Consider the following 27,970-nt stretch of genomic DNA (forward strand, 5'->3'; position numbering starts at 1 on the left):
CACAGATTCCTTTGAGTAGTTAAAAGATTGATTAGAAATTGTATTGGTGAAGGGTTTTTCACTTGTTGGGCCAATGTTTGCTGCTAAGTCTCCATACTCCTTACCTACTGTGTCCTTGGCAGTGTATTGATTGATATAATGGGTGTATAGAAATGTAAAATGCAGCTTTGTCCAATGCTTTTTGGAAGGCTGGTGCCTGACTTTGGAATAATCACCTTTAGAGAAAAATAAGTTTCTTAAAGTGTTAACAGGCCTCCTGGCCAGAAGATGATGTCAATCACCTGAACTTTTGCATATGATAAGTTTGAAAGCCTGGCTTAGATTAGAACCAGGAACTGCTGTCCTTGCATGACTCCACCCCTTCCCCCATTATCCTCTATGCATACCTTAAGGTATAAAAACTACTTTGGAAAATAAAGTGTGGGCCTTGTTCACTCAAACTTGGTCTCCCCATGTCACTCTCTCTCCCAAATTCTAGCTGAGTCTCCATCTGGAGCGCGGAACCCACCATGCTTGCTAATTATGCCTGGGCTTCTAAGATCCGACCGGGGAGGCCTCAGTGTCTCCTGTCCTTTGGGAGAACGGAAGGACGCCTGCGGCCTACGTAAGTGGTGCAAACTTCTCGTCTTGAAGTTTTATTGGTCTCCCACGTAAACTAAGCTACTCAGCCTCTTTTCTCCACTGAATTTTCCTACTGAGCTATCCTCATTCTATTACTCTTTGTATCCTTAATTAACATGTAATTAAGCAGTTGTTTCCTGACCCTCGCCTATGCCGTCTCTCCTTCGAATACCCTGGATCAGCTGGGGCTGGACCCCGGCATTTACCAGTGTTATAGTTGCCTTGATAGTTCTGCTTTGTGGACCCTTTATTTTACAATGTATTATGAACTTTGTAACCCAAAGGTTGGTGTCGTTCTCCCAAATTGGCAGTCGGAGAGCCAGGGTCCAATATATCCTTATGAATGATGCTCATACTATGAATTAAGAGCATCAAGAGGGGGAATGAAGGAGGAAACAGACAGAACAGGCTCCATCTTGAAAGCAGGACTCCATCTTGGGCCAGACTGTAGACTTGGAACTATATTCCCACTATTTATGGAAACAACATACCACGTGGAAAACCAGACCCACCAGAAGGAAGAACCCCAGGACTCATACCTAGACTCTCCCTCGCCTAAAAGAATACCCTAATTATCTGTGTAACCAAATAGAATCAGAAATTCTATTATGCTTATTGGGTATGACCACAGGCCTATTGATAATTGCCCACTGTTAACTACCTAGGCTTAAGGCATATGAATCACAGGTTAACTTTGATTGTATCTTTCTTTTCCTTTGTTCAGACTAGTTTCAGGGAATTTGGGGAGCTGGGTTTGGGCATATACACTTAGGGTATATAAGGTTTTCACAAAAAATTGCTCGGGGTCCTTGGCTAAGAGGAGACTCTGCCTTGGGCCCGCATGTGTAATAAACTGCACTCCACAGCTGCATTATCCTTCTGAGTGAGTTTGTTTCCCCGGAATGCATGGCTACAACAGCAAGAAACACTGGTTTGATTCCTGGGTTGGAAAGATTCTCTGGAGTAGGAAACATCAACCCACTCCAATATTCTTGCTTGGAAAATTCCATGGATAGAGGAACCTGGCGGGCTGCATAGAGTTCATAGGGTTGCAAAGAGTTGAATGGGGACTGAGCATGGAGTCATGAGCATGAGTAAAGTACAACATTAAGAAGCTGACAAGTTAGAAGTTGATTTGTGCTTGGAGAAGAGTAAAAATAATGACTTTATTTTGGGTGAAATTCTTATATTCAACGTAATTACCATTATCATTAGGATCCATATCAAGGAGTGACTGCAATTTAAAAAATTGCAAAAGCAAGAAACTACTTAACTGGTCACGACGTTGATATGTTTAATTAGAAAGTCTGTTTAGATTGCTTTGAAGCTGATTTTTAAAATAACTTATATTCACAAGCAGGAAAAAAAAAACAAACAAACCGATAATCGTGTGGATTCCTTGAAGACCTTAAAATGGAATCCTAGACAGCACGTTTCTATATAGAGCGGCTATTCCTTTCCTAACCACCGGGTGGCAACCAAGTGCCAATGTCACCGTCTGGTCTGTCCCTACCCTTTTTTTAGGCGGGCGCAGCTTCCGGGTCTCTGGGCTTCCGGGCTTCCTGAGCGCGCACGTTGCAGTCTCCGCCGCGCCTGCCGGTCAGCAGTGTGGTCAGCTCCCGCACGTTGGCCGGACTCGGAGACCTAGGCCCATGTGGAAGCTGGTCCCCGCCGCGGGCCCTGCCCGAGGTAAGGACAGAAGGTGGAAACGCGGGGACCCAATTTCCCGAAAGCAGCTGCGGCGGGCGAGGGGTTTGCGGAGCGCACTTCCGGTCCGTCGTCACCTCTTCCGCTGCCTTCCCGCGCTGCCTCTGGTCGCGCGCTGAGAGGCGGCGGGAGCCGGTGCGAAGGCTGCATGAGGCCCGCGGGAGGGCCCGCGCTGTCTTCCAGGCGGGGGCTGCGGTGCTTGCGAACCCGGCTTTGGCCCGGCGGGTGGGCTAGGCGTGGGGCGCTGGGCCGCTCAGTGACCGCCCGGGTCCTTTCCGTCCGGTCGGCCGGCCCTCCTGGCGGGCCCGGCTCGGAGCCGGGCTTCGATGATGCGCTCCATTGAGCCTTGGCCGGGTACCCTGTTGTGACAGCTAGTGTTTTCAAGCTTTTGAGGAAACGCCCAGAATACCTTGACAGAGGCTGCAGGACCTTGGCGACACTGAGCACGTCGTTTATTTTTGTTGGGAGCCACGGAGATGACGTGTCAATGGCAGCTACGGGAAAACAGTTTCGGTTTTGTTTCTGAGCTTTTTTTTTTTTTTTAAAACCTTTTTGTCATCAGAACTGAGAAAGTTTTTTGGTTTTTCCTCTTTTGCATTTCTAACAATGGGAAATGGAAATTGCATGTAAATTGGTTGCCTGGAATGTGTAAGCACTTGTTAGCTGGTAGCCAAGCAGGTGTAGCCTATGATTAGTCTTGCCCTTAGGAAGTTTACATTGTGATTTAAAAAAAAGATCTATGTAGAAGCTAAAAGGACCGGCAGTGTAAGGAGAGGGCCAAACGAATGGTAAGGAAAATAAATACTGTAATAATACTGTAAGTAATAAATATTATAAAGACTCAAAGATAAGGCGCTTTGTGGATTTGGAGCATTGCAGAGATAGAACAAACTGTGATGGACAAGTTTCCATTAACATTTGTAGCCTGTGGCTAGCTTTTTGAGTTCGCGGAAGAAAAATGTCCCTACTGCCAATGGGTAGCATTCTTAACTTTCCAAGGATCTTGAACTCTTTTCAGAATGTAATGGAAGCTATGGGGTGCCATCCTTCTAGGAAAAATGTGACTAAACCAACCGCAAAAGTTTTTTGTTGAAAGACTCGACTCTAGGTTAAAAATCTGTTTGACAAAATATAATCTAACTCTGGTCAATGCTTACCTGGACTCTTGTCTAATTTAGCTGCCCTAATCACCCTACCACTCCAGTGGTCCCAGACTAAAGTCTACTAGTCTTCAACATATATGCCGTTCCACCAACAATTTGTGATTTACAAAAATTTTTAATAACTCTGTCCCATTGTTCTAAAAGTTACCTTTAACATAAAAAAAATTCCCCCAATTATGCACTTGAACCTGGTTTGGAGTTTTCTTGCAGTGAACTATATTATTTACTCTTCATCCAATACCATGCTTTTTAACTGCTGTCACTTTGTGGGATATTTTGCCACCTGGTAGAGAAAGTTCCCCCAAATATTTACATTTTTCTGGACAGTTTTTCACATATTTTTCTGACGGAATTTTGAATTTGTTTATCAAGCGCCAAAGAGTATTTTGATTTCATTTAGTAATGCGTTAAATTTATAAGTTAATTTGGGCAAGCATTGACAATTTTCAAAATTATTTTCTCTTTAGAAAAGTGGTGGAGCATTCTGTTTAGATTTGCCTCCTTCAGTGAAGCTTTAATAGAAAACATGTTTGATTTACATAAAGTTGGTTATTAGCATTTAAATAGCGAAATAAAAATATTTAAATTTTGCCATACCTATATCTCATTACATGTTTATGTATATGTGTATCTGTAAATTTACTTTTTAAAAAAATTCTCTTAGAACCATACAGACTTTTGACTGGTGTTGAGTACATTGTTGGAAGAAAAAACTGTGGCATTCTAATTGAAGATGATCAGTCGATCAGTCGAAATCATGCTACATTAACCGCTAACTTTTCTGTAACCAACCTGGTAAGTCACTATTTCATTTGCTGACAGTAAGGGAATTGAAGTCCCAAAAGACTACCTTGGTGCATATGTAAGAGAGAGTTTTGGAGACTTTTCATTTTATAGAACTGTTTTCTTTAAATGTTAGCAAAATTAAATATGTTTTGGCAGTGGTACTGGTGGTATTTGTTTATTTTGATTTTGAAGTTTCTATTTCAGTATTTTACTGTTGGCTTTAGTGATTTAGAAACTCAAATGAAGTAGACCACGTTTATATTTACTTGAACATTTACTGAGTGATTTTTGTTGTTGTAATTGTTCAGTTGCTAACTCATGTCTGACTCTCTGCATCCACATAGACTGCAGCATGCCAGCCTCCCCTGTCTTTCACTGTCTCCCAGAGTTTGCTCAAATTCCTGTCCGTTAACTTAGTGATGCTGTCTAACCATATCATCTTCTGCTATCCCCTTCTCCTTTTCCTTTTGATCTTTCCCAGCATCAGGGTCTTTTCCAATGAGTTAGCTCTTCACAGCAGGTGGCCAAAGTATTGGCGTTTCAGCATCAGTCCTTCCAATGAATATTCAGGGTTGATTTCCTTTCAGGTTGACTGGTTTGATCTTGCAGTCCAAGGGACTCACAAGAGTCTTCTCCAGCACCATAATTCGAAAGCATCAATTCTTTGGTGCTCAGCCTTCATTAGGGTCCAACCCTCCCATCCGTACATGACTACTAGAGAAACCATAGCTCTGACTATGTAGACCTTTGTCGGCAAAGTGATGTCTCTGCTTTGCAATAATACACTGCCTAGTTCTGTCATACCTTTCCTTCCAAGGAGCAAGCGTCTTAATTTCATGGCTGCAGTCAACATCCACAGTGCTTTTGCAGCCTAAGAAAATAAAGTCTGTCACTGCTTCCACTTTTTCTCCATTTGCCATGAAAGGATGGGTTCAGATGCCATGATCTTAGTTTTTTGAATGTTGAGTTCCAAGCCAGCTTTTTGACTCTCCTCTTTCGCCCTCATCAAGAGGCTCTTTAGTTCCTTTTCACATTCTGCCATTAGAGTGGTATCATCTGCATATCTGAGGTTGTTGATATTTCTCCTGGCAGTCTTGATTCCAGCTTGTGATTGATCCAGCCTGACATTCTGGATGATGTATTCTGTAGAAGTTAAATAAGCAGGGTGACAGTATACAGCCTTGTACTCCTTTCCCAGTTTTGAACCCATCAGTTGTTCCATGTCTAGTTGTTTTTTGAAACACATACAGGTTTCTCAGGAGACAGGTAAGGTGGTCTGGTATTCCCATCTCTCTTACAGTTTCCACAGTTTGTTGTGATCCACATCATCAAAGGCTTTAACGTAATCATTGAAGCAGGAGTAGATGTTTTCCTGGAATCCCTTGCTTTCTGTATGATCCAGTGAATGTTGGCAGTTTGATCTCTGGTTCCTCTGCCTTTTCTAAACCCAGCTTATACATATGGGAAGTTCTTGGTTCTCATACTGCTGAAGCCTAGCTTGAAGGATTTTGACCTTAACCTTACTAGCATTCGAAATGAACACAGTCATATGTTTGAACATTATTTGGCATTGCCCTTGTTTGGGATTGGAATGAAAATTGACCTTTTCCAGTCTTGTGGCCACTGCTGAGTTCTGCAGATTTGCTGTCATATTGCGTGCAGCACTTTAAAAGCATCATCATTTAGATTCTTAAAATAACTCGGCTGAAATTCTCTCACCTCCACTAGCTTTGTTTGTAGTAATGCTTCCTAAGGCCCCTAGACTTCACATTCCAGGATGTCTGGCTTTAGATCACACCACTGTGGTTATCCAGATCATTAAAACCTTTTTTGTATAGTTTTGTGTATTCTTGCCATCTCTTAAAATCTTCTGCTTCTGTTAGGTCCTTAGCATTTCTGCCATTTATCATGCTCATCTTTGCATGAAATATTACTTTGATATCTCCAGTTTTCTTGAAGAGATCTCTGGTCTTTCCCATTCTTTTATTTTCCTCTGTTTCTTTGCATTGTTCATTTAAAAAGGCCTTCTTAATCTCTCCTTGCTATTTTCTAGAACTCTGCATACAGTTTGGTATATCATTCCCTTTCTCCTTTGCCTTTCACTCCTCTTCTTTCCTCAGTTATTTGTAAAGCCTCCTCAGACAATCACTTTGCCTTCTTGCATTTCTTTTTCTTTGGGATGGTTTTGGTTGCTGCCTCCTGTACACTGCTACGAACTTCTGTCCTTAGTTCTTCAGGCGCTCCATCTACCAGATCTAATCCCTGAATCTATTCATCTCTTTCACTGTATAATCATAAGGAATTTGATTCAGGTCACACCTGAGTGGCCTAGTAGTTTTCCCTACTTTCTTCAATTTAAGCCTGAATTTTGCAGTAAGGAGCTCATGATCTGAGCCACAGTAAACTCCAGGTCTTAATTTTTGCTGACCGTATAGATCTCCATCTTCGGCTGCAAAGAATATAATCAGTCCATTTCGGTATTAACCATCTGGTGATGTCCTTGTGTAGAGTCGTCTCTTGTGTTGGAGAAGGGTGTTTGGTATAACCAATGTGTTGTCTTGGCAAAACTGTTAGCCTTTGCCCTACTTCATTTTGTACTCCAAGGCCAAATTTGCCTGTTGCCCCGGGTATCTCTGGACTTCCTATTTTGCATTCCACTCCCCTGTGATGAAAAGGGCATCTTTTTTGGGTGTTAATCCTGGAAGGTCTTGTAGATCTTCATAGAACCAGTCAACTTCAACTTCTTAGGCCTCAGTGGTTGGGGCATAGACTTGTTTTACTCTGATGTTGAATGGTTTGCCTTGGAAACAAACTAAAATCATTCTTTCATTTTTGAGATTGCACCCAAGTACTGCATTTCAGACTTCTGTTGACTATGATGGCTACTCCATTTTTTCTAAGGGATTCTTGCCCACAGTAGTAGATACATTGGTCATCTGAATTAAATTTGCCCATTCCCATCCATTTTAGTTCACTTAGTCCTAAGATGTCAATGTTCACTCTTGCCATCTCCAGCTTAACCACTTCTACTTACCATGATTCATGGGCCTAACATTCCAGGGTCCTATGCAATATTGTTCTTTACAGCATCGGACTTTACTTTCTGTACCAGACACATCCACAACTGAGCATCGTTTCTGCTTTGACCCAGCTGCCTCATTCTTTCTGAAGCTGTTAATAATTGCCCTCCTCTCTTCTCCAGTAGCATATCAAACACCTTCCAACTTAAGGGGCTCATCTTCTCAGTCATATCTTTTGCCCTTTTCATGCTGTCCATTGGGTTCTTGTGGCAAGAATACTGGAGCAGTTTGCCATTTCCTCCTCAGTCTGTAAGCACTCACATGTTGAATGCTTACTGTGTGTCAGTACTGTGCCAAAGCCTGGAAATAGAGCAGTGGATGGACTCTTGACTCCTCCTTTAAAGAGTTATGTAGCCATATGAACACTCTTATTTGCCGTATATCTTAGGTTTTCAGAGGGAGAATGATTTGCTTTACTAGGGAAAACAGCTGGTATATATGCCCCACAGCTCCTTTGAATGACTGAGTTTGTTTTGGTGTGCTATATAATTAAACCAGCCCAAAAAACATATATATATAGCTATACAAGAGCTGAGCTCATGGTAATACTTGTGGTAATGAAGAAAGAAAAACCACTATTTTGAGGTAAGACTGTGTATCAGCAAACAGGATCTGTTCAGTAATGTTTAGGTTTTGTGTCTATATTCTTTTAGATTTAAAAAAAGCATTATTGTTAAAAATCCTAAAGAAAAAATTGTTACTTCAAGTTAAACACTCTAGCCTTTTCTCAATGGATTGATTTTTTTTTTCCTATGTGATTTTGATAATACTTTAAAAAAAACAAAAACCTTTGGAATGAAACTGTCGTGTTATATGTGAAACAGTCTATACAAAAGCAGATAGTACTCAAATTGAGAGGTCAGGAAAATCTCCACTGACCTAGCAAAAATAAAGAAAATATATGTTCTAAGAGGAATGATTCTGAAAGTAAGACATTTTTCTCTTAATTGCTAGTTGAGTAATCATTCTTTGCTTGCAACCAAAACAATAACTGTGCTATGTACTCTGTTGGGAGGTTATCGCCTATTCCAAAAGTTACCAACCTTTTCTTTGAAACCTTTGCCCCTAGAAATAGTATTTATGCAGTAGTAAGAGATTTTAAATTATTTATTGATCTTTTTTTTTTTTTTTAGAGCCAAACAGATGAAATTCCTGTATTGACAATAAAAGATAATTCTAAGTATGGTACCTTTGTTAATGAGGAGAAAATGCAGAATGGTCTTTCTCAAATTTTGAAGTCAGGGGATAGAGTTACCTTTGGAGTGTTTGAAAGTAAATTCAGGTAAGAATTTTGAAATTGATATTAAAATGGACAACTTTATTTTGGCCCAATCAAATTCTAAAGGAAAAGGATATTTATAAATAATGAATTGGAACTAGTCTATTTCTATCCTACTTAGCATAGTAGGATAGTAGTGAATTTTGCCTAGTAGTGAACTTTGCACTGTACGTGGTTAGTGCATTTTGTTCATCATACAGAGCTGACAAAGAGTGAATGAGACTTTGAGTGGCCCTGAGAATCTTGATGAAGCTACTTTTGATTGACTCTGCATACGTCAAAGTGTAATGTTAAGCTTTTGATCTTTGGGTTTTTTTTTTAATTGCAACTTAAGACTGATAGTTTTGTTGGAGCTAGGTTGGAATGTATAGTAATACGTAAAAATCAAAATAACAGTGTGTGATGTGAGCTTGAGTTTACTATACAATAAATTTATGTAACTTATTTTTATTTACAGAGTAGAGTATGAACCTTTGGTTGCATGCTCTTCTTGTTTAGATGTCTCTGGGAAAACTGCTTTAAGTCATGCCATATTGCAACTCGGAGGACTTACTGTAAACAATTGGACAGAGGAATGTACTCACCTTGTCATGGTATCAGTTAAAGTTACCATTAAAGTAAGTTCAGTGCATTGTTACTATGTTAAAGTAAGTTCTGTGAATTTAAGTTTTTTCATTTACCCATTATACAAAAATGTTTTAAAAGTCATTTACTTTAAAACTATCCAAACTGTTGGCTGTAGATATGTATATGCCAAACAACCCCATACCTATGATATAGGCTAAGAATGGTTTTTCAGAAACACTGTTTATTATCTAAAGCAAGCAAAAATCACATGAAATTATATTTCCGATTTTGATTTAGCATTTAAATGACTTATGTAATCCTTTCACAAAGAAATGTTTTCAGTCTAAAAGCAAAACATTTAGAGATCAATTGCCCATCTTCAAAGTCGGCTGTCTATGTCTTTTCTTCCTCTAGTCTATGATATATCTCACTGTTTCATGCTCTTTTGTTTAATTTTTATTTGGCTTTAGGCCCTAATCACAAAAACTTTTTTTTATAGTTTAATATTACCTTAATGTATTGTCACAGTCTAGAGATATGTAGATATAAGCCTTTAGAAGATGCTATTTGTTAAAACAGTGGTATATTTTGGTATGTTTTCAGATTTTGCATCTTCATCAGATTTGGTTAATCCAAAGCTAATTGAAGAATGAGTTCGGGAGGTGATTCATCTCCTTTCAACAGTTTGACTATAGATAATCTTAGATTGTTTTAGGCTTATATCTATGGTGAAAAGCAGCAAATACTTAGATTGCTTTATTAGATGATACAAAAATCCTTTGCTATATAATTAATTAAATTAGAATATGTGTGTTATAGCTAAATAGGTGTCATAGAGAAAGAAAGCCTTGCTGTTCAGATTGAACCTCATGTTAAACTTGTGTTTTGGCGGGGTTTTCTCTGATCAGAGATTGTTTCATCTTTGTAAGTTTATAAAATTGATTTATAAATTCAACAGAGTGATTAGCTTCTTGAGTACTAATTTATGGTAATAAACCCAGATAATAGATTCATAATTCAGAATGTCTATTTATTAATTTACAGTAGAGACACACCTTTATAGTGACCAGAATATTTACATATGGCTCCAGCATAGTCACCTTAAAGATACCAAGGTCCATGAGAAATGAAGTAGGTAATCAAGCCCTTGCTTGGTGGATATAAAGTAAAAGCAAAGGCAGTTAGGTGGTCTTGAAAGATACTTTACTCAGTCTTTGACAGACTGGGAAACCAGCTTCCATTTACCATAGTACATACTGTTCCAGTGACTGGGATGCTAATGACAGTCAGTCCCTGGATATTAGAGAGTACTTTATATATTCCAGCAAAGGTTTGTAGAGCAATACTCCTTTTTCAATATGCTGATCAATCATGTGCCAAAAAGAAGTTTGTCACTGTATTTCTTTTTTTTTGTAAATTGTCCCCTACTACAGGTTAGTTTATGTTTTTAAAATCATTGAATGTTAGAACCAAAAGGGAATGTAAACATTCAGTTCAGCTTTTATTTTCTAAAGAGGGAACTGAGGCTTGGAGCAACTAAATCCTTTGCCCAAGATCACATGTATTGGAGCTTAGTCAGTCCAATGTTGAATTGCTCATTACTGCTTCATGCAAGAAGTCAATTATTTCATTCATATTTGAGATTCATAACTTTCAGATTCCATTCTTGAGAGGTACCCTAAATTGCTTGCTCACATTTAGGTAATTCCCCATGTTTATTAGAAGCACACTTACAAGCTCTTTAGCTGGATTATTTCTTAGAATTATGCTGAATCTTCTTTATTTTCATTGCCAATGGTGATATCTTTTAATCTTTCTCAAACTGTGGATATAACTTATTTGAGGCTTATGGCTTGATTCACCTGCTAGGTGAAGTTTCTTCCTCTACTCCACCTGTGTATACTTACTTTGAGCTTTTTGTTCAACACCAGTTATTCCTTTATATACTTTATTAAAAAGACTGCTGCTGCTGCTAAGCCGCTTCAGTCGTGTCCAACTCTGTGCGACCCCATAGATGGCAGCCCACCAGGCCCCTCTGTCCCTGGGATTCTCCAGGCAAGAATACTGTAGTGGTTGCTATTTCCTTCTCCATTAAAAAGACTATTCCATAATTATTAATATAATCAGTTTGAAAGGCAATTAGGCTGAAAGATCTATCTCATGTTTATCTCTTGATACTGTCTTCTCTAGGGCAGATGTTACATTTCCTTTATTCTAAGATATACATTTTAATGTTTTTATAATTGGTATACATTTTTAAATCAACTTGTATTTTGTTATGTTGTTCGGCCCCGCCTCCAGCAGTTTTTATATCAGTACTGTAATTTGTGACTTTTTTTTTCACCTTTAATAGTGATTGTTTATTGATACTTGAATTTGCCCATATGTTATGTTTATTTGTTATTTCACCGGTCTTACTGCCTTTTTAGCATATAGACCTTTGTTTTTATAGGGATCTTAACTTACATGAATTTCGGTTACCACAGTTTATTTTTAATTTTTGTATTTATTGGAATATAGTTGATTTCACAGTGTTGTGTTAGTTTCATTTGTACAGCAGAGTGATTCGGTTATACATATACATATATCTATTATTTTTCAAATTCTTTTCCCATTTAGGTTACTACAGATTATTGAACAGAGTCCCTTGTGCTATACAGTAGGTTATCTATTTTCAATATAGCAGTGTGTTTATGTCAGCCCCAAACTCCCAGTCTATTCCCCCCCATATATTGTAATTGGTAGCTTCTTATAATCAAGTGATTTTATAGGGATTTGTACACTAAAACTAAGGCATGACCCAGAACTGACTTCTGTTTTATAGACTGTGTCTCTGTTATAAATTTAAAGCGATGCAAGGAAAAATAGAACTTAAAAAAAACTAGGGTGTGAGTATATGTATTCACATGTTTTCTTCTTTTTAGACAATATGTGCACTCATTTGTGGGCGTCCGATTGTAAAACCAGAATATTTTACTGAATTTCTTAAAGCAGTTCAGTCCAAGAAACAACCTCCAGAAATTGAAAGGTATATTGTGTATTTGAAATATAACAAAATATGACATATAAAATATGATTGCACTGACTTGATTTAGGTTAATACCCTCTTTATTGATTATATCAGGATGTAATGTTACAGTTCAGCATTATTAATGAAATTTGTTTTTAGTATCTCCAGAAAGTTTCCCAAGCAGTTCTTTGTTGATTGTTCTTTATCTTGGTGAAGCAGATATGACATGTGTGCCAACATTTAAGAAAAATATTGAAGGATAGTAATGAGCCTGAGGTAGGACCAGGGGGCACACATGCCGGTGCCCGGCGTCGTGCACGCAGGGTGCCTGGAACTGTGAGGGGCCGCAGCCCCGTTACAGAGCGGGAGTCTTGGACCAGAATATGGACAGTGCTGTGGCCTTAGAAATCGAGCTTATTACCTTCTTTGAAAACTGGGGCTAGTACCTGTCCTGCTCAGTGTTTTAAGTATTTCATATTATTAGTATTATTTATTTTAACTACTGGTATACACTAAGTCTGAGCTTACTGAATTGTAATAGGTGCTTAATAAAAGAAATGTAACTAATTGCAATATCTGGAAAGATTCATAATGGCTTTCTTATTTACGTAATTTTTTGGATGCTGTGCTAAATTTGAAAACCACCAGACTAAGGATCTGTCTACTGTATCTACTGCATTAATCATGTCTGCAGTAACATAAATGGTGGTTTGGTAGGAAGATGCTTGTGATTTTTCTTTTCAGATTGCATGGTTAGAATACTGGTCACTATAAAATGGTGAGTGTTTTTAGTCAACATAAGAACATACTTAAAATGTATGTCAGTAGCTTATTGTCTAAACAACCTAACAGATTTGAAGAAGTTTAAAAAAAAAATCTAAAATTCTATGTAAATTCAGTATTTTACTACAAATTTAAATTAAGCATTAACTTAGTTCAGTTCAGTTACTCAGTTGTGTCTGGCTCTTTGCGACCCCATGGACTGCAGCATGCCAGCCCTCCCTATCCATCACCAACTCCCAGAGTTTCCTCAAACTCATGCCAGTTGAGTCGGTGATGCCATCCAACTATCTCATCCTCTGTCGTCCCCTTCTGCCTTCAATCTTTCCCAACATCAGGGTCTTTTCGAATGAGTCAGCTCTTTGCATTAGGTGGCCAAAGTATTGGAGTCTCAGCTACAGCGTCAGTCCTTCCAATGAATATTCAGTACTGATTTCCTTTAGGATGGACTGATCTCCTTGCAGTCCAAGGGACTCTCAAGAGTCTTCAACACCAATTCAAAAGCATCAGTTCTTCGGCGCTCAGCTTTCTTTATAGTCCAACTCTCATATCCATACATGACAACTGGAAAAACCATAGGCTTGACCAGACAGACCTTTGTTGGCAAAGTAATGTCTCTGCTTTTTAATAGGCTGTCTAGGTTGATCATAACTTTCCTTCCAAGGAGTAAGCATCTTTTAATTTCATGGCTGCAGTCACCATCTGCAGTGATTTTGGAGCCCCCCCCAAAATAAAGTCTGACACTTTTTCCACCGTATCCCCATCTATTTCCCATGAAGTGATGGGACCAGATGCCATGATCTTCGTTTTCTGAATGTTGAGCTTTAAGCCAACTTTTTCACTCTCCTCTTTCACTTCCATCAAGAGGCTTTTTAGTTCTTCACTTTCTGCCATAAGGGTGGTATCATCTGCATATCTGAGGTTATTGATATTTCTCCCGGCAGTCTTGATTCTAGCTTGTGCTTCCTCCAGCCCAGCATTTCTCATGATGTACTCTGCATAGAAGTTAAATAAGCAGGGTGACAATATACAGCCTTGACGTACTCCTTTTCCTATTTGGAACCAGTGTATTGTTCCATGTCGTTCTAACTGTTGCTTCCTGACCGGCATATAGGTTTCTCAAGAGGCAGGTCAGGTGGTCTGGTATTCCCATCTCTTTCAGAATTTTCCACGATTTTTTGTGATCCACACAGTCAAAGGCTTTGGCATAGTCAATAAAGCAGAAATAGATGTTGTTCTGGAACTCTCTTGCTTTTTTGATGATCCAGCAGATGTTGGCAATTTGATCTCTGGTTCCTCTGCCTTTTCTAAAACCAGCTTGAACATCAGGAAGTTCACGGTTGACGTACTGTTGAAGCCTGGCTTGGAGAATTGTGAGCATTACTTTACTAGCGTGTGAGATGAATGCAGTTGTGTGGTAGTTTGAGCATTGTTTGGCATTGCCTTTCTTTGGGATTGGAATGAAAACTGACTTTTTCCAGTCCTGTGGCCACTGCTGAGTTTTCCATATTTGCTGGCATATTGAGTGCAGCACTTTCACAGCATCATCTTTTAGGATTTGAAATAGCTCAACTGGAATTCTATTACCTCCACTACCTTCATTCATGATGATGCTTCCTAAGGCACACTTGACTTCGCATTCCAGGATATCTGGCTCTAGGTGGGTGATCACACCATTGTGGTTATCAGGGTCGTGAAGATCTTTTTTGTATAGTTCTTCTGTGTATTCTTGCCACTTCTTAATCTCTTCTGCTTCTGCTAGGTCCGTACCATTTCTGTCCTTTATTGTGCCCATCCTTGCATGAAATATTCCCTTGGTATCTTTAATTTTCTTGAAGAGATATCTAGTCTTTAACATTCTATTGTTTTCCTTTATTTCTTGGCACTGATCACTGAGGAAGGCTTTATTATCTCTCCTTGCTGTTCTTTGGAACTCTGCTTTCAGATGGGTATATCTTCCCTTGTCTCCCTTGCCTTTTGGTTCTCTTTGTTTCTCAGCTGTGTGTAAGGCCTCCTCAGACAACTGTTTTGCCTTTTTGCATCTCTTTTTCTTGGGGATGGTTTGACCAACACCTCCTGTACAACATTACAAGCCTCCATCCATAGTTCATCTGGCACTCTATCCGATCTAGTCCCTTTGATCTATTTGTCACTTCCACTGTATAATTGTTAGGGATTTGATTTAGGTCATACCTGAAAGGTCTAGTGGTTTTCCCTACTTTCTTCAATTTAAGTCTGAATTTGGCAATAAGGAGTTCATAATGAGCCACAGTCAGCTATCTTGTTTTTGCTGACTGTGTAGAGCTTCTCCATCTTTGGCTGCAAAGTATATAATCAATCTGATTTCAGTGTTGACCATCTGGTGATGTCCATATATAGAGTCTTCTCTTGTGTTGTTGGAAGAGGGTGTTTGCTATACCAGTGTGTTCTCTTGGCAAAATTCTATTAGCCTTTGTACTGCTTCATTCTGTACTCCCAAGGCCAAATTTGCCTGTTACTCCACGTATTTCTTGACTTCCTACCTTTGCATTCCAGTCCCCTATAATGAAAAGGACATCCTGTTCGGGTGTTAGTTCTAAAAGTCTTGTAGGCCTTCATAGAACCATTCAGCTTCTTTAGCATTACTGGTTGGGGCATAGACTTGGATTCGCATTATATTGAATGGTTTGCCTTGGAAACAAACAGATCATTCTGTCGTTTTTGAGATTGCATCCAAGTACTGCATTTCGGACTCTCTTGTTGACTATGATGGCTACTCCATTTCTTCTAAGGGATTCTTGCTCACAGTGGTAGATATAATGGTCATCTGAGTTAAATTCACCCATTCCAGTCCATTTTCATTCGCTGATTCCTAGAATGTCAGTGTTCACTCTTGTCATCTTCTGTTTGACCATTTCCAATTTGCCTTGATTCATGGACCTAACATTACAGGTTCCTGTGCAATATTGCTCTTTACAGCATCAGACCTTGCTTCTATCACCAGTCACATCCACAACTGGCTGGTGTTTTTGCTTGGCTCCGTCTCTTCATTCTTTCTGGAGTTATTTCTCTACTGATCTCCAGTAGCATATTGGGCACCTACTGACCTGGGGAGTTCATCTTTCAGTGTCCTATCCTTTTGCCTTTTCATACTGTTTATGGGTTTCTCAAGGCAAGAGTACTGAAGTGGTTGCCATTCCCTTCTCCAGTGGACCACATTCTGCCAGATCTCTCCACCATGACCTGCCCATCTTGGGTGGCCCTACACACCATGGCTCATGTGTGGTCCATGTGATCAGATTGGATAGTTTTCTGTGATTGTGGTTTACTCATGCTAATTGTTTTATTACCAGTTTTAAAATATTGTTGTTGCTTAGTTGCTCAGTTGTGTCTGACTCTTTACGACCCTGTCGACTGCAGTATGCCAGGCTTCCCTGTCCTTCACCGTCTCCCAGAGTTTCCTTAAACTCACGTCCATTGAGTTGGTGATGGCATCTAACCATCTCATCCTCTGTTGCCCACTTCTACTCCTGCCCTCAATCTTTCCCAGCATCAGGGTCTTTTCCAATGAGTCAGCTTTTCAAATCTGGTGGCCAAAGTATTGGAGCTTCAGTATCAGTCCTTCCAGTGAATATTCAGAATTTTATTTCCTTTAGGACTGACTGGTTTGATCTTGCTATTCAAGGGAATTTGAAGAGTTTCTCTGTACCACAATTCTGGTACTAGATATTTTCAGTTCTGCAGTGCTCAGTCTTTTTTATGGTCCAACTCTCAAATCTTTACATGACTACTGGAAAAGTCATGGCTTTGACTATATGGACCTTTGCCAGCAAAGTGATATGTCTGCTTTTTAATATGCTGTCTAGGTTTCTCATAGCTTTTCTTTCAAGGAGTCAGCATCTTTAAATTTTATGGCTGCATTCACTGCAGTGATTTTGGAGCCCAAGAAAATAAAATCTGTCACTGCTTCCACTTTTTTTCCACTTGCCATGCAGTGTTGGAACTAGATGCCATGATCTTCATTTTTTGAATGTTGAATTTTAAGCCAGCTCTTTCACTCTCCTCTTCAGTTTCATTAAGAGGCTCTTGTAGTTCCTTTTTGCTTTCTGCCATTCAGATCAGATCAGATCAGTCGCTCAGTCGTGTCCGACTCTTTGCGACCCCATGAATTGCAGCACGCCAGGCCTCCCTGTCCATCACCAACTCCCGGAGTTCACCGAGACTCACATCGAGTCAGTGATGCCATCCAACCATCTCATCCTCTGTCGGCCCCTTCTCCTCCTGCCCCCAATCCCTCCCAGCATCAGAGTCTTTTCCAATGAGTCAACTCTTCGCATGAGGTGGCCAAAGGACTGGAGTTTCAGCTTTAGCATCATTCCTTCCAAAGAAATCCCAGGGCTGATCTCCTTTAGAATGGACTGGTTGGATCTCCTTGCAGTCCAAGGGACTCTCAAGAGTCTTCTCCAACACCACAGTTCAAAAGCATCAATTCTTCAGCACTCAGCCTTCTTCACAGTCCAACTCTCACATCCATACATGACCACAGGAAAAACCACATTAGGGTGGTATTATCTGCTTGTCTGAGGCTGTTGATATTTCTCCCAGCAATTTTTATTCCAGCTTGTGTTTCATCCCGCCTGGCATTTCATATGATGTATTCATTCTGTGTATAAGTTAAATAAGCAGGGTGATGATATACAGTCTTGTCATACTCCTTTCCCAATTTGGAACCAGTCCTTTGTTCCATGTCCAGTTCTAACTGTTGCTTCTTGACCTGCATCCAAGTTTCTCAGGAGTCAGGTAAGGTTGTCTGGTATTCCCATTTCTTTAAGGATTTTCCACAGTTTGTTGTGATCCTTACAGTCAAAGGCTTTAGTGTAGTCTCCCTTTCTCCTTTAATATATATGTGCATATGTATATAAATATATATAAAATATTACTACCTATTTTAAACTGATTTGCCCAGTGCAGATATTTTTACAAACTATTTATACCTGATAATGTGTATTTGCTTTTAAAAGTAACTGAACATCAGATTTTCTCTTTGTTTTCAGTTTTCACTTGGGAGGTTTCATGTATTTTATAATCTGGTTAACAGATAGTATGCTTTCTTCTATAAAGGAATCATCATATTTTCTTTCTTTTTTTTTTTTTTGGAAACTAAACAGTTTTCTGTAATCACATTGCCATGATCCTATACAGTAAAATGGAAATTCAAAGGACATGATTTTTCTGAATGCAGGAGACCCCAGTTTGATTCCTGGGTCGGGAAGATCCCCTGGAGAAGGGATAGGCTACCCACTCCAGTATTCTGGCCTAGAGAATGCCATGGACTATATAGTCCATGGGGTCACAAAGAGTCAGGCATGACTGAGCCACTTTAACTTTCACATGCAGATATTATTAAAAAAAAAAAAAAAGTAACAGATCTAGTACCTTTGGCCAGCTAATGAATGAGTAATATAAATATGAATAATCAAGTTTGTCCTTCATAGTGATTACCGTCCGGTATTTGCTTTGAGAGCAATTGAACTTCTCGTTGTTAAAGAGAAATAATCCTTTCCTCTCTGAAACATTTGTGAACCATTCAGTTGGGTGTGGTGAATAAAATACTTGAGAATCTAATACATAAAAATGCAATACGCAAAGCACATTATTTTTTCGCTCCCTTTCTCAAAGGATGTAATGTTTTGTATTTGCCCTGATTTTATGTCTTGACTTCATGTACCATTGTATATTGATATTTTTAGTTGAAATACAGTAGGACTAAAAATATTGATATAATACTAATAAATCATGTTGGTATGTGTGGTTGTCCCATAGGATTCACAGGAGATTTAAATTCACGGTTGTCAACGTAAAGGATTCATGCTATTTAGCTTCTTCATGAATCTATACCACGAAGGAAGAGCTTTTCGCAATGTATTTCACTGAGGGAACTACAAGGATGATAGGCATAATACTATGCGTCAACTCATGGATTTCTAGGCATTGCTCACCATACAGATCTGATTTTTAACATCAGGGTTCTTTCAGTGTCCTTGAACAGCATTTGTTTTTCTGTTCAGTTCAGTTGAGTCGCTCGGTCGTGTCCGACTCTTTGCGACCCCATTGAACTGCAGCACTCCAGGCCTCCCTGTCCATCACCAACTCCCAGAGTTTACCCAAACTCGTGTCCATTGAGTCGCTGTTGCCATCTAACCATCTCATCCGCTGTCGTCCCCTTCTCCTCCTGTCTTCAATCTTTCCTAACATCAGGGTCTTTTCAAATGAGTCAGCTCTCCAAAAACTGGAGTTTCAGCTTCAACATCAGTCCTTCCGATGAACACCCAGACTGATTTCCTTTAGAATGGACTGGTTGGATTTCCTTGCAGTCCAAGGGACTCCCAAGAGTCTTCTCCAACACCACAGTTCAAAAGCATCCATTCTTCTGCTTTCAGCTTTCTTTATAGTTCACCTATATATTCTGTGGTCCGCACCCCTCCCCTCTGCTCACTGGATGCTGATCCATGGGGACCCAGGAGCACACTAAATGGGCGTTCCCAGCCGCAATGGCGACCCCGGAGAGCACAACTGGGACCGACACCCCTGCCCCCACCCCCCGACCGAACCCAACCCGCGCCGCCTGGGTTTCCATCATATTTTCTTTATTTTTCGGCCATACCAAGTGGCTTGCAGGTTTGAACCCAGGCCCTCAGCAGTGAAAGCATGGAGTCCTAACCACTGAGCCACCAGAGAATTCCTGAGATTTTGATATAGATGATTCTTAACCTTGTTTGAGTCCTAGATCCCTGTGAGAACTTGAAAGCACTGATCTCTCCTCTGAAACTTCACTTACTACCAACTTGAAAGTGAAAGTCGCTCAGTCCTCTCAGACTTTTTGTGATCCCATAGACATAGTCCATGTAATTTTCGAGGCCAGAATACTGGATTGGGTAGCTTTTCCCTTCTCCTGGGGATCTTCTCAACCCAGGGATCAAACCCAGATCTCCCGCATTACAGTGGATTCTTTACCAGCTGATTCACAATGGAAGCCCAAGAATACTGGAGTGGGTAGCCTATCCCTTCTCCAGGGGATCTTCCTGACCCAGGAATCGATGTGGGGTCTTCTGCATTACAGGCAGATTCTTTACCAGCTGAGCCGTCAGGGAAGCCCAACTTGCCTAGTGCCTGTTATGAGTCTCCCTAGAAAAGTCTATAAATACTGTAAATAATGACTCTTGTTACAGCTAATAAACCATTTTAATTCTAGATTACTTAGGAATTCATGGATCTGATAAGTTTTTTTACTACTGGTGATATGTTTTATGGTTTTTGGAATTTTTAGAATCAGTCATTGATTCTTACTTATTTAGAATCTCAGTGTATTCAACTTGCTTTTTTGTTGTTTTTTACTTTAGGTTAAGCATAGTTTTTTTTCTGACTTCAATTTGTGACTGTATTAACTGTAATGGGTGTAATGAAACATCCGTACTCTAAGATTGTTCAATAACTCCTAACTCAGTGTTTACTAGGAAAGACTATTTAGTTCATGTTGGATAATCAAGTTTTAATACTATTTTAAATTATGTAGTTTTTTGCCTTAATAGATTCCTATACCTATTGGGATCCATTTTGATATGTTTATGGAAGACTGTGTACTCAGTTATTAAATAGAAAAAAGATTAAATTTAAGGTATTAAATAGTAGTAAGATGGTTTATAAAAGAATATGAAATAAAAATAAACATCAGATCAGTCGCTCAGTCGTGTCCGACCCTTTGCGACCCCATGAATCGCAGCACGCCAGGCCTCCCTGTCCATCGCCAACTCCTGGAGTTCACCGAGACTCACATCCATCGAGTCAGTGATGCCATCCAGCCATCTCATCCTCTGTCGTCCCCTTCTCCTCCTGCCCCCAATCCCTCCCAGCATCAGAGTCTTTTCCAATGAGTCAACTCTTCACATGAGGTGGCCAAAGTACTGGAGTTTCAGCTTTAGCATCATTCCTTCCAAAGAAATCCCAGGGCTGATCTCCTTCAGAATGGACTGGTTGGACCTCTTTGCAGTCCAAGGGATTCTCAAGAGTCTTCTCCAACATCACAGTTCAAAAGCATCAATTCTTCTGTGCTCAGCCTTCTTCACAGTCCAAGTCTCACATCCATACATGACCACAGGAAAAACCATAGCCTTGACTAGATGAACATGCAAGCAAGCAAACTATAATATTTTTACCTAACAAAAAATGTAGTTCTTTTGTTGCAATTATGTCTGCATCTCTGCACTGTTACCATGAAACAGAGTAAGTCAGGGGTAAGATAGAGTACCTAATATGGTTAGTATTGTCTGATTTTCTTACACTGTTATAGAAGTACCAATATAGATGATTCCATTTAAAAGAAGTATTGAATTTTGATACTCTGTGCTCTAGTATAGAAGTCCATTAAAATATTATTTATGTCTGAATATTAAAAAAATGATCCCTCAAGAGAAAAAGGGAGTTTCCCTTTATTTGAAAATTTGCAGAGTTTCTCATAGAGTGCTTTCTCAGTTACTTTATTTCAAACAACAAGCATTGTTTTGAGAAAACACTGTTGGAAGAGAGTCCTTACATCATACAAAACTAGCTGAATATTCCAACAGTGTAAGGCCCGGACCCCTGACTGCCTGATTCCCTGACTGCCCTATACCTAGGCCATTTCTCAGGGTTCTGTTTACAGTGAGAAACCTGGAGGGATGAAGTAATACCTCCTTCCAAGGCCAAAGAGCAGGCCTGCTGAAAGCTTCTTATAAAATGCGTGGATTCCTAAGTTCATTGTAACACTGCTTTCGGGAGGTACAGTCTGTGTCATCCCCGTCGAACTTGGTATGGAAGGGGAGCTGCTGCAAACACAGTGAGGCTTACTGCCAGCTTTTCTCTGACCCAGGAGTCTCCGTCTTCTGCCAATATCCATGAAACGGGTACAAGTTAACTTATTATCTTGTAATAAAATTGCAGACCCAAGAGATACATTAGCCTGAAACAAACATGGTAAATGAAAGTTTAGGAAATTATAACATTTAATTGTGTATTGGTATCTCTTTGCTTTAATTTGCATTTTCTTGATGATACATGATGATACTAAGCATCTTTTCATATGCATATTTGCTCTCTATATTTCTTTGAGGAGGTATCTAATAAAGTCTTCAGCTGTTTTTAAAAATCAGGTTGTTTGTTTTCTTATTGTTGAATTTTAAGAGTTCTTTATATATTTTTGATAACAGTTCTTTATAAGATATGTGTTTTGCAAATGTTTTCTCCCAGTCTGTGGTTTATCTTTGCATTCTCCTGACATTATCTTTCACAGAGCAGAACTTTTTGATTTTAATGAAGTCTCACATCAATTATTTATTTCATGGATCATGCCTTTGGTGTTATATCTAAAAAGTCATCTCCATATCCAAGGCTATCTAGATATTCTCCTATGTTATCTTCTAGGAGTTTCATACTTTTGCTTTTATATTTAGGTCTATGATCCATTGTGAGTTATTTTCTGTGAAAAGTGTATGATCTGAGTGTAAATTCATTTTTTTTGTATGTGAATGTCCAGTTTCATCACCAGTTGTTGAAAAGACTGTGTAAGGTCCATTGTAAAAGATCAGTTGACTCTATGTGAGTCCATTTCTGGGTTCTCTGTTCTCTTCCACTGATCTGTTTGTCTGTTTTTTTCGTCAGCACCACACTCTCCTGATTACTGTCACTTTATATTAAGCCTTGAATTCTGGTAGTGTCAGTACTCTAATCTTGTTCTTCCTCAATATTGTGTTGGCTATTCTAAATTTTTTTCCTCTCTGTATAAACTTTAGAATCCGTTTTTTGATATTCACAAAGTAACTTGCTGGAAGTTATTTGGATTGTGTTTATTTTTATAGATCAAGCTGGGAAGAACTGACATGTTGACAATATTAAGTCTTTCTATCCATGGACATTAGTAATTTTTATTAGAAGGTAGAGAAACTAAAAGACTGGTCAGTTAATAGCTCTAACAAAAGAACTGACTATATAGAAAGTTGAAACTATGGACTGATGAGAAGTTTTAGTAATTATCTCTTGATTTTACTTTTCTATTTTCTTCTATTCCCTAATATCTATGGATGACTAAGATGTGTTTATAGTATTACCTTAAGGAGAGTATTGCCTTAAAGAGCTAAAAGATTGTGTTTTTAAATCTTTGAAAATTTTTTTTAAACTGACAAAATATAGGTTCTAAATTCCTGAGCTTCTCTGAAGAGATTTATAACCAAACACGATGAGGTTTCCCAGGTGGCTCAGTGGCAAAGAATCTGCCTGCAGTGTAGGAGAACCAGGAAACACAGGTTCTATCCTTAGGTTGGGAAGATCTGAGTAGGAAATGGCAATCTGCTGCCGTATTCTTACCTGGAAAATTCCATGGACAGAGGAGCCTGGCAGGCTACAGTCCTTGAAATCTCAAAGAGTCAGACACAGTGCAGAGACTGAGCACACACTCATGCAAGCAAGTCTAATATGCAAATAGAATTTGATTTCTAATGGATGATATTTCAACCATTTGTTACTATTTTTTTTTTTCAGTTTTGGTTTACTTTTGTTACTTTTTAAAAACTTCTTTGTATTACTTTTTATCTCTTAGCCATTTGTAATTCACATAATTTTTTAGTTTATATATATTTAATTGTCTCTTGTTATGATTGCCTACTCTTACATTATGTAGTTTTAGAAAATAAAGAACAGCTCTGCTGTTCTGTGTTGCACCTGTCACTGTATTTATAGTAAAAGCATTTTGGTACTTTCAGTCCTTTAGTCCCAGGTAAAACTCTTTAACAATACAGTTGTATTATGGAAATTAAGCCTTTCTAGTTTTCTAGTCCAGATTGCCAATTCTGTTTACAAATTTCATGTTATACGTACAGTGTAGTATGTAATTATAATATACTTTATTTTTTATAGTTTTTACCCACCTGTTGATGAACCAGCTATTGAAAGTAAAAATATTGATCTATCAGGACGCCAGGAAAGAAAACAAATCTTCAAAGGGAAAACATTTGTCTTTCTAAATGCCAAGCAGGTAATGTTATAAGCTAAATTTTCCTGAAGACAGTGTTATAAACTAGGATAAATGATCAGTTATCAGTTGTTAATACATTTCCTTTTGAGATCTTGTGTCAGTGTCTGAAGGGAAATAAAACCTGCCCAGGCCCCAGAACTTGCGCAGTGTTCATGTATATGGCTGTGGCGTTTCTTAATGTCTGTTAATTGGCCGATTAAGTTTATATAAATATATACAAGGAAGAGACCAAAAACTTTTATTTAACTTCTAATTTGTTCAGTTAGTTAGCACCTGTTGAATGTCTTCTATGTGATGAACTGAGAGTTCCAGAACTTTATGTTATAAGTGGAAAAATGTAAGTAAGCTCACAGCTCCAGAACTGTGTAATGAGGGACTGTAATGGTATCTAGTGAACGAGGGGTTTTCTTCTAATGGAAGCTCAGATTGTCCTGTCAAGAAGTAGAATCATTTAATTTTAAGTATGTATTCAAGAAATTAATTATGGCTGTGCATTACTTTTTTCCTTTTTTCCCCCATTTTTAGCATAAAAAATTAAGTGCAGCTGTTGTATTTGGAGGAGGAGATGCTAGGTTGATAACAGAAGAAAGTAAAGAAGATGATAGTTTCTTTTCAGCTCCTGGAACCTGTGTTGTTGATGCAGGACTAACAGATTCACAGACTTTAATTCCTGACTCTCAGAAAAAATGGATTCATTCAATTATGGATATACTCCAAAGGTACAGAATTATTCTTTATTAGTTTTTTTTTTTTTTAAGGGAAAGTAGGTTATTCTATATGTAAATTTTTTATATTCCACATAGTAATATAAAGGCATATACAATCTCAAAAATGACAGAATGATCTTGGTTCATTTCCAAGGCAAACCATTCAGTATCCCAGTAATCCAAGTGTGTGTCCCAACCACTAATGCTGAAGAAGCTGAAGTTGAATAGTTCTATAAGACATTCTAGGATTAACACCCCCCAAAAGATAACCTTTTCATCATAGGGGACTAGAACGCAAAAGTCAGAAGTCAGGAGATACCTGGAGTAACAGGCAAGGTTGGTCTTGGAGTACAAAATGAAGTAGAGTAAAGACTAACAGAGTTTTTGCCAAGAGAATGCACTGGTATAGCAAACACCCTCTTCCAGCAACACAAGAGAAGCCTCTACACATGGACATCACCAGATGGTCAATACCAAAATCAGACTGATTATATTCTTTGCAGCCAAAGATGGAGAAGCTCTATACAGTCAGCATAAACAAGACCAGAAGCTGACTGTGGCTCAGATCATGAACTCCTTATTGCCAAATTCAGACTTAAATTGAAGAAAGTAGGGAAAAACCACTAGACCTTTCAGGTATGACCTAGATCAAAACCCTTATGATTATACTGTAGAAGTGACAAATAGATTCGAGGGATTAGATCTGATGAACAGAGTGTCTGAAGAACTATGGACGGAGGTTCGTAACATTGTACAGGAGGTGGTCATCAAAACCATCCCCAAGAAAAAGAAATCCAAAAGGCAAAATGGTTGCCTGAGGAGACCTTACAAACAGCTGAGATAAGACGAGAAGTGAAGGGCAAAGGAGAAAAGGAAAGATATATCCATCTGAATGCAGAGTTCCAAAGAATAACAAGGAGAGATAAGAAAGCCTTAGATGAACAGTGCAAAGAAATGGAGGAAAACGATAGAATGGGAAAGACTAGACATCTTTTCAAGAAAATTAGAGATATGAAGGGAACATTTCATACAAAGATGGGCACAATAAAGGACAGAAGTGATACGAACCTAATAGAAGCAGAAGATATTAAGAAGAGGTGGTAAGAATACACAGAAGAACTATATCAAAAAGGTCTTAATAACCCAGATAACCACAATGGTGATCACTCACCTAGAGCCAGATATCCTGGAGTGTGAAGTCAAGCGGGCCTTAGGAAGAATTCCTACCAACAAAGCAAATGGAGGTGATGAAATTCCAGCTGATGTATTTCAAATCCTGAAAGATGATGCTGTTAAAAGTGCTGCACCCAATTTGCCAGCAAATTTGGAAAACTCAGCAGTGGCCACAGGACTGGAAAAAGGTCAATTTTCATTTCAATCCCAAAGAAAGGCAACGCCAAAGAATGTTCAAACTACCACACAGTTGCATTTATCACATGCTAACAAGGTAATGCTCAAAATTCTCCAAGCTAGGCTTCAACAGCAAATGAACAGAGAACTTCCAGATGTACAAACTGGATTTAGAAAAGGCAGAGGTAACAGATCAAATTGCGAACATTCGTTGGATTATAGAAAAAGCCAGGCAATTCCAGAAAGACATCTACTTCTGCTTCATTGACTACGCTAGAGCTTTTGACTGTGTGGATCACAACAAACTGTGGAAAATTCTTTAGGAAATGAGATACCAGACCACCTCATGTGTCTCCTGAGAAACTTCTATGGAGGTCAAGAAGCAACAGTTAGAACCAGATATGGAACAATGAAAACTGACTCATAGTTGGGAAAGGAGTACATCAAGGCTGTGTATTGTCACCCTGCTTATTTAACTTCTATGTAGAATGTATCATGTGAAATGCCAGGCTATATGAAACTCAAGCTGAAATCAAGATTGCCGGGAGAAATATCAGTTATCTCAAGGTATGCAGATGACACCACCCTAATGGCAGAAGGCAAAGAAGAACTGGAGAGCCTCTTGATGAAGGTGAAATAGAAGAGTGAGAAAGTTGGCTTAAAATTCAACATTCAAAAAACGAAGATCATGGCATCCAGTCCCATCACTTCATGGCAAATAGGTGGGGGAAAAGATGGAAACTGTGACAGACTTTATTTTCTTGGGTTCTAAAATCACTGTGGACAGTGACTGCAGCCATGAAATTAAAAGACTTGCTCCTTGGAAGAAAAGCTATGACAAACCTATGCAGTGTATTTTAAAAAGCAGAGACATCACTGAGACAAAGGTCCATATAGTCAAAGCTGTGGTTTTTCCAGTAGTCATATACAGATGTGAGAGTTGGACCATAAAAAATGTAGAGTGCCAAAGAATTGATGCTTTGTAATTGTGGTAGTAGAGAAGACGCTTGATAGAGATCAAACCAGTCAATCCTGAAAGACATCAACCCTGAATATTCATTGGAAGGACTGATGCTGAAACTCCAGTACTTTGGCAGCCTGATGCAAAGAGCTGACTCATTGGAGAAGACCCTGATGCTAAGAAGGATTGAGGACAATATGACCCAGCAATCCCACTGCTGGGCATACACACTGAGGAAACCAGAACTGAAAGAGACACATGTACCCCAATGTTCATTGCAACACTATTTATAATAGCTAGGACATGGAAGCAAGCTAGATGTCCATCAGCAGACAAATGGATAAGGATGTTGTGGTAAATATATACAATGAAATAGTACTCAGTTATTAAAAAGAACTCATTTGAGTCAGTTCTAATGAGGTGGATGAAACTGGAGCCCATTATACAGAGTGAAGTTAAGTCAGAAAGAGAAACACCAATACAGTATTAATGCATATATATAGAATTTAGAAAGAGGGTAACAACGATCCTATATGCAAGGCAGCAAAAGAGACACAGATATAAAGAACAGACTTTTGGACTTTGTGAGAGAAGGTGGGGGTGGGATGATTTGAGAGAATAGCATTGAAATATATATATTACCATATGTAAAATAGATGAGTAGTGCAAATTCGGTCCATGAAGCAGGGCACTCAAAGGTGGTGCACTGGGACAACCCAGAGGGATGGGGTGGGGAGGGAGGTGGGAGGGAGGTCAGATGGGGGGACACGTGTGCACCCGTGGGTAATTCATGTCGATGTATGGCAAAAACCACCACAGTATTGTAAAGAAATTATCCTCCAATTAAATTAATTAATTAAAAAATAAAGATTGAGGACAGGTTACGAAGGGAATGACAGAGAATGTGGTGGTTGGATG

The 27,970-nt window shown here is 39.0% G+C and overlaps 1 protein-coding gene across 4 annotated transcripts in view; it reads left to right on the top strand.

Moving 5' to 3' along the window:
* Nucleotides 1–410: 410 nt before the first annotated feature.
* Nucleotides 411–27,970, top strand: part of NBN (nibrin) — a 58,494-nt gene continuing 30,934 nt past the window's right edge. Inside the window, exons 1-8 of one of the 4 annotated variants that reach the window (XM_055546712.1) lie at nt 411–604; nt 2,146–2,310; nt 4,156–4,286; nt 8,491–8,639; nt 9,094–9,253; nt 12,128–12,231; nt 23,917–24,034; nt 24,560–24,753. In XM_055546712.1, coding sequence (XP_055402687.1) covers nt 523–604; nt 2,146–2,310; nt 4,156–4,286; nt 8,491–8,639; nt 9,094–9,253; nt 12,128–12,231; nt 23,917–24,034; nt 24,560–24,753 — 1,103 coding nt within the window. In that variant the 5' untranslated portion in view covers nt 411–522. Of the gene's footprint in view, nt 605–2,145; nt 2,311–2,422; nt 3,117–4,155; nt 4,287–8,490; nt 8,640–9,093; nt 9,254–12,127; nt 12,232–23,916; nt 24,035–24,559; nt 24,754–27,970 lie in introns of those variants that run through there. The other 3 variants (XM_055546711.1, XM_055546713.1, XM_055546714.1) reach the window with 3 other exon arrangements.

The sequence above is a fragment of the Bubalus kerabau genome, chromosome 14 (genome assembly GCF_029407905.1).
Source record: "Bubalus kerabau isolate K-KA32 ecotype Philippines breed swamp buffalo chromosome 14, PCC_UOA_SB_1v2, whole genome shotgun sequence".
Classification (NCBI taxonomy): Eukaryota; Metazoa; Chordata; class Mammalia; order Artiodactyla; family Bovidae; genus Bubalus; species Bubalus kerabau.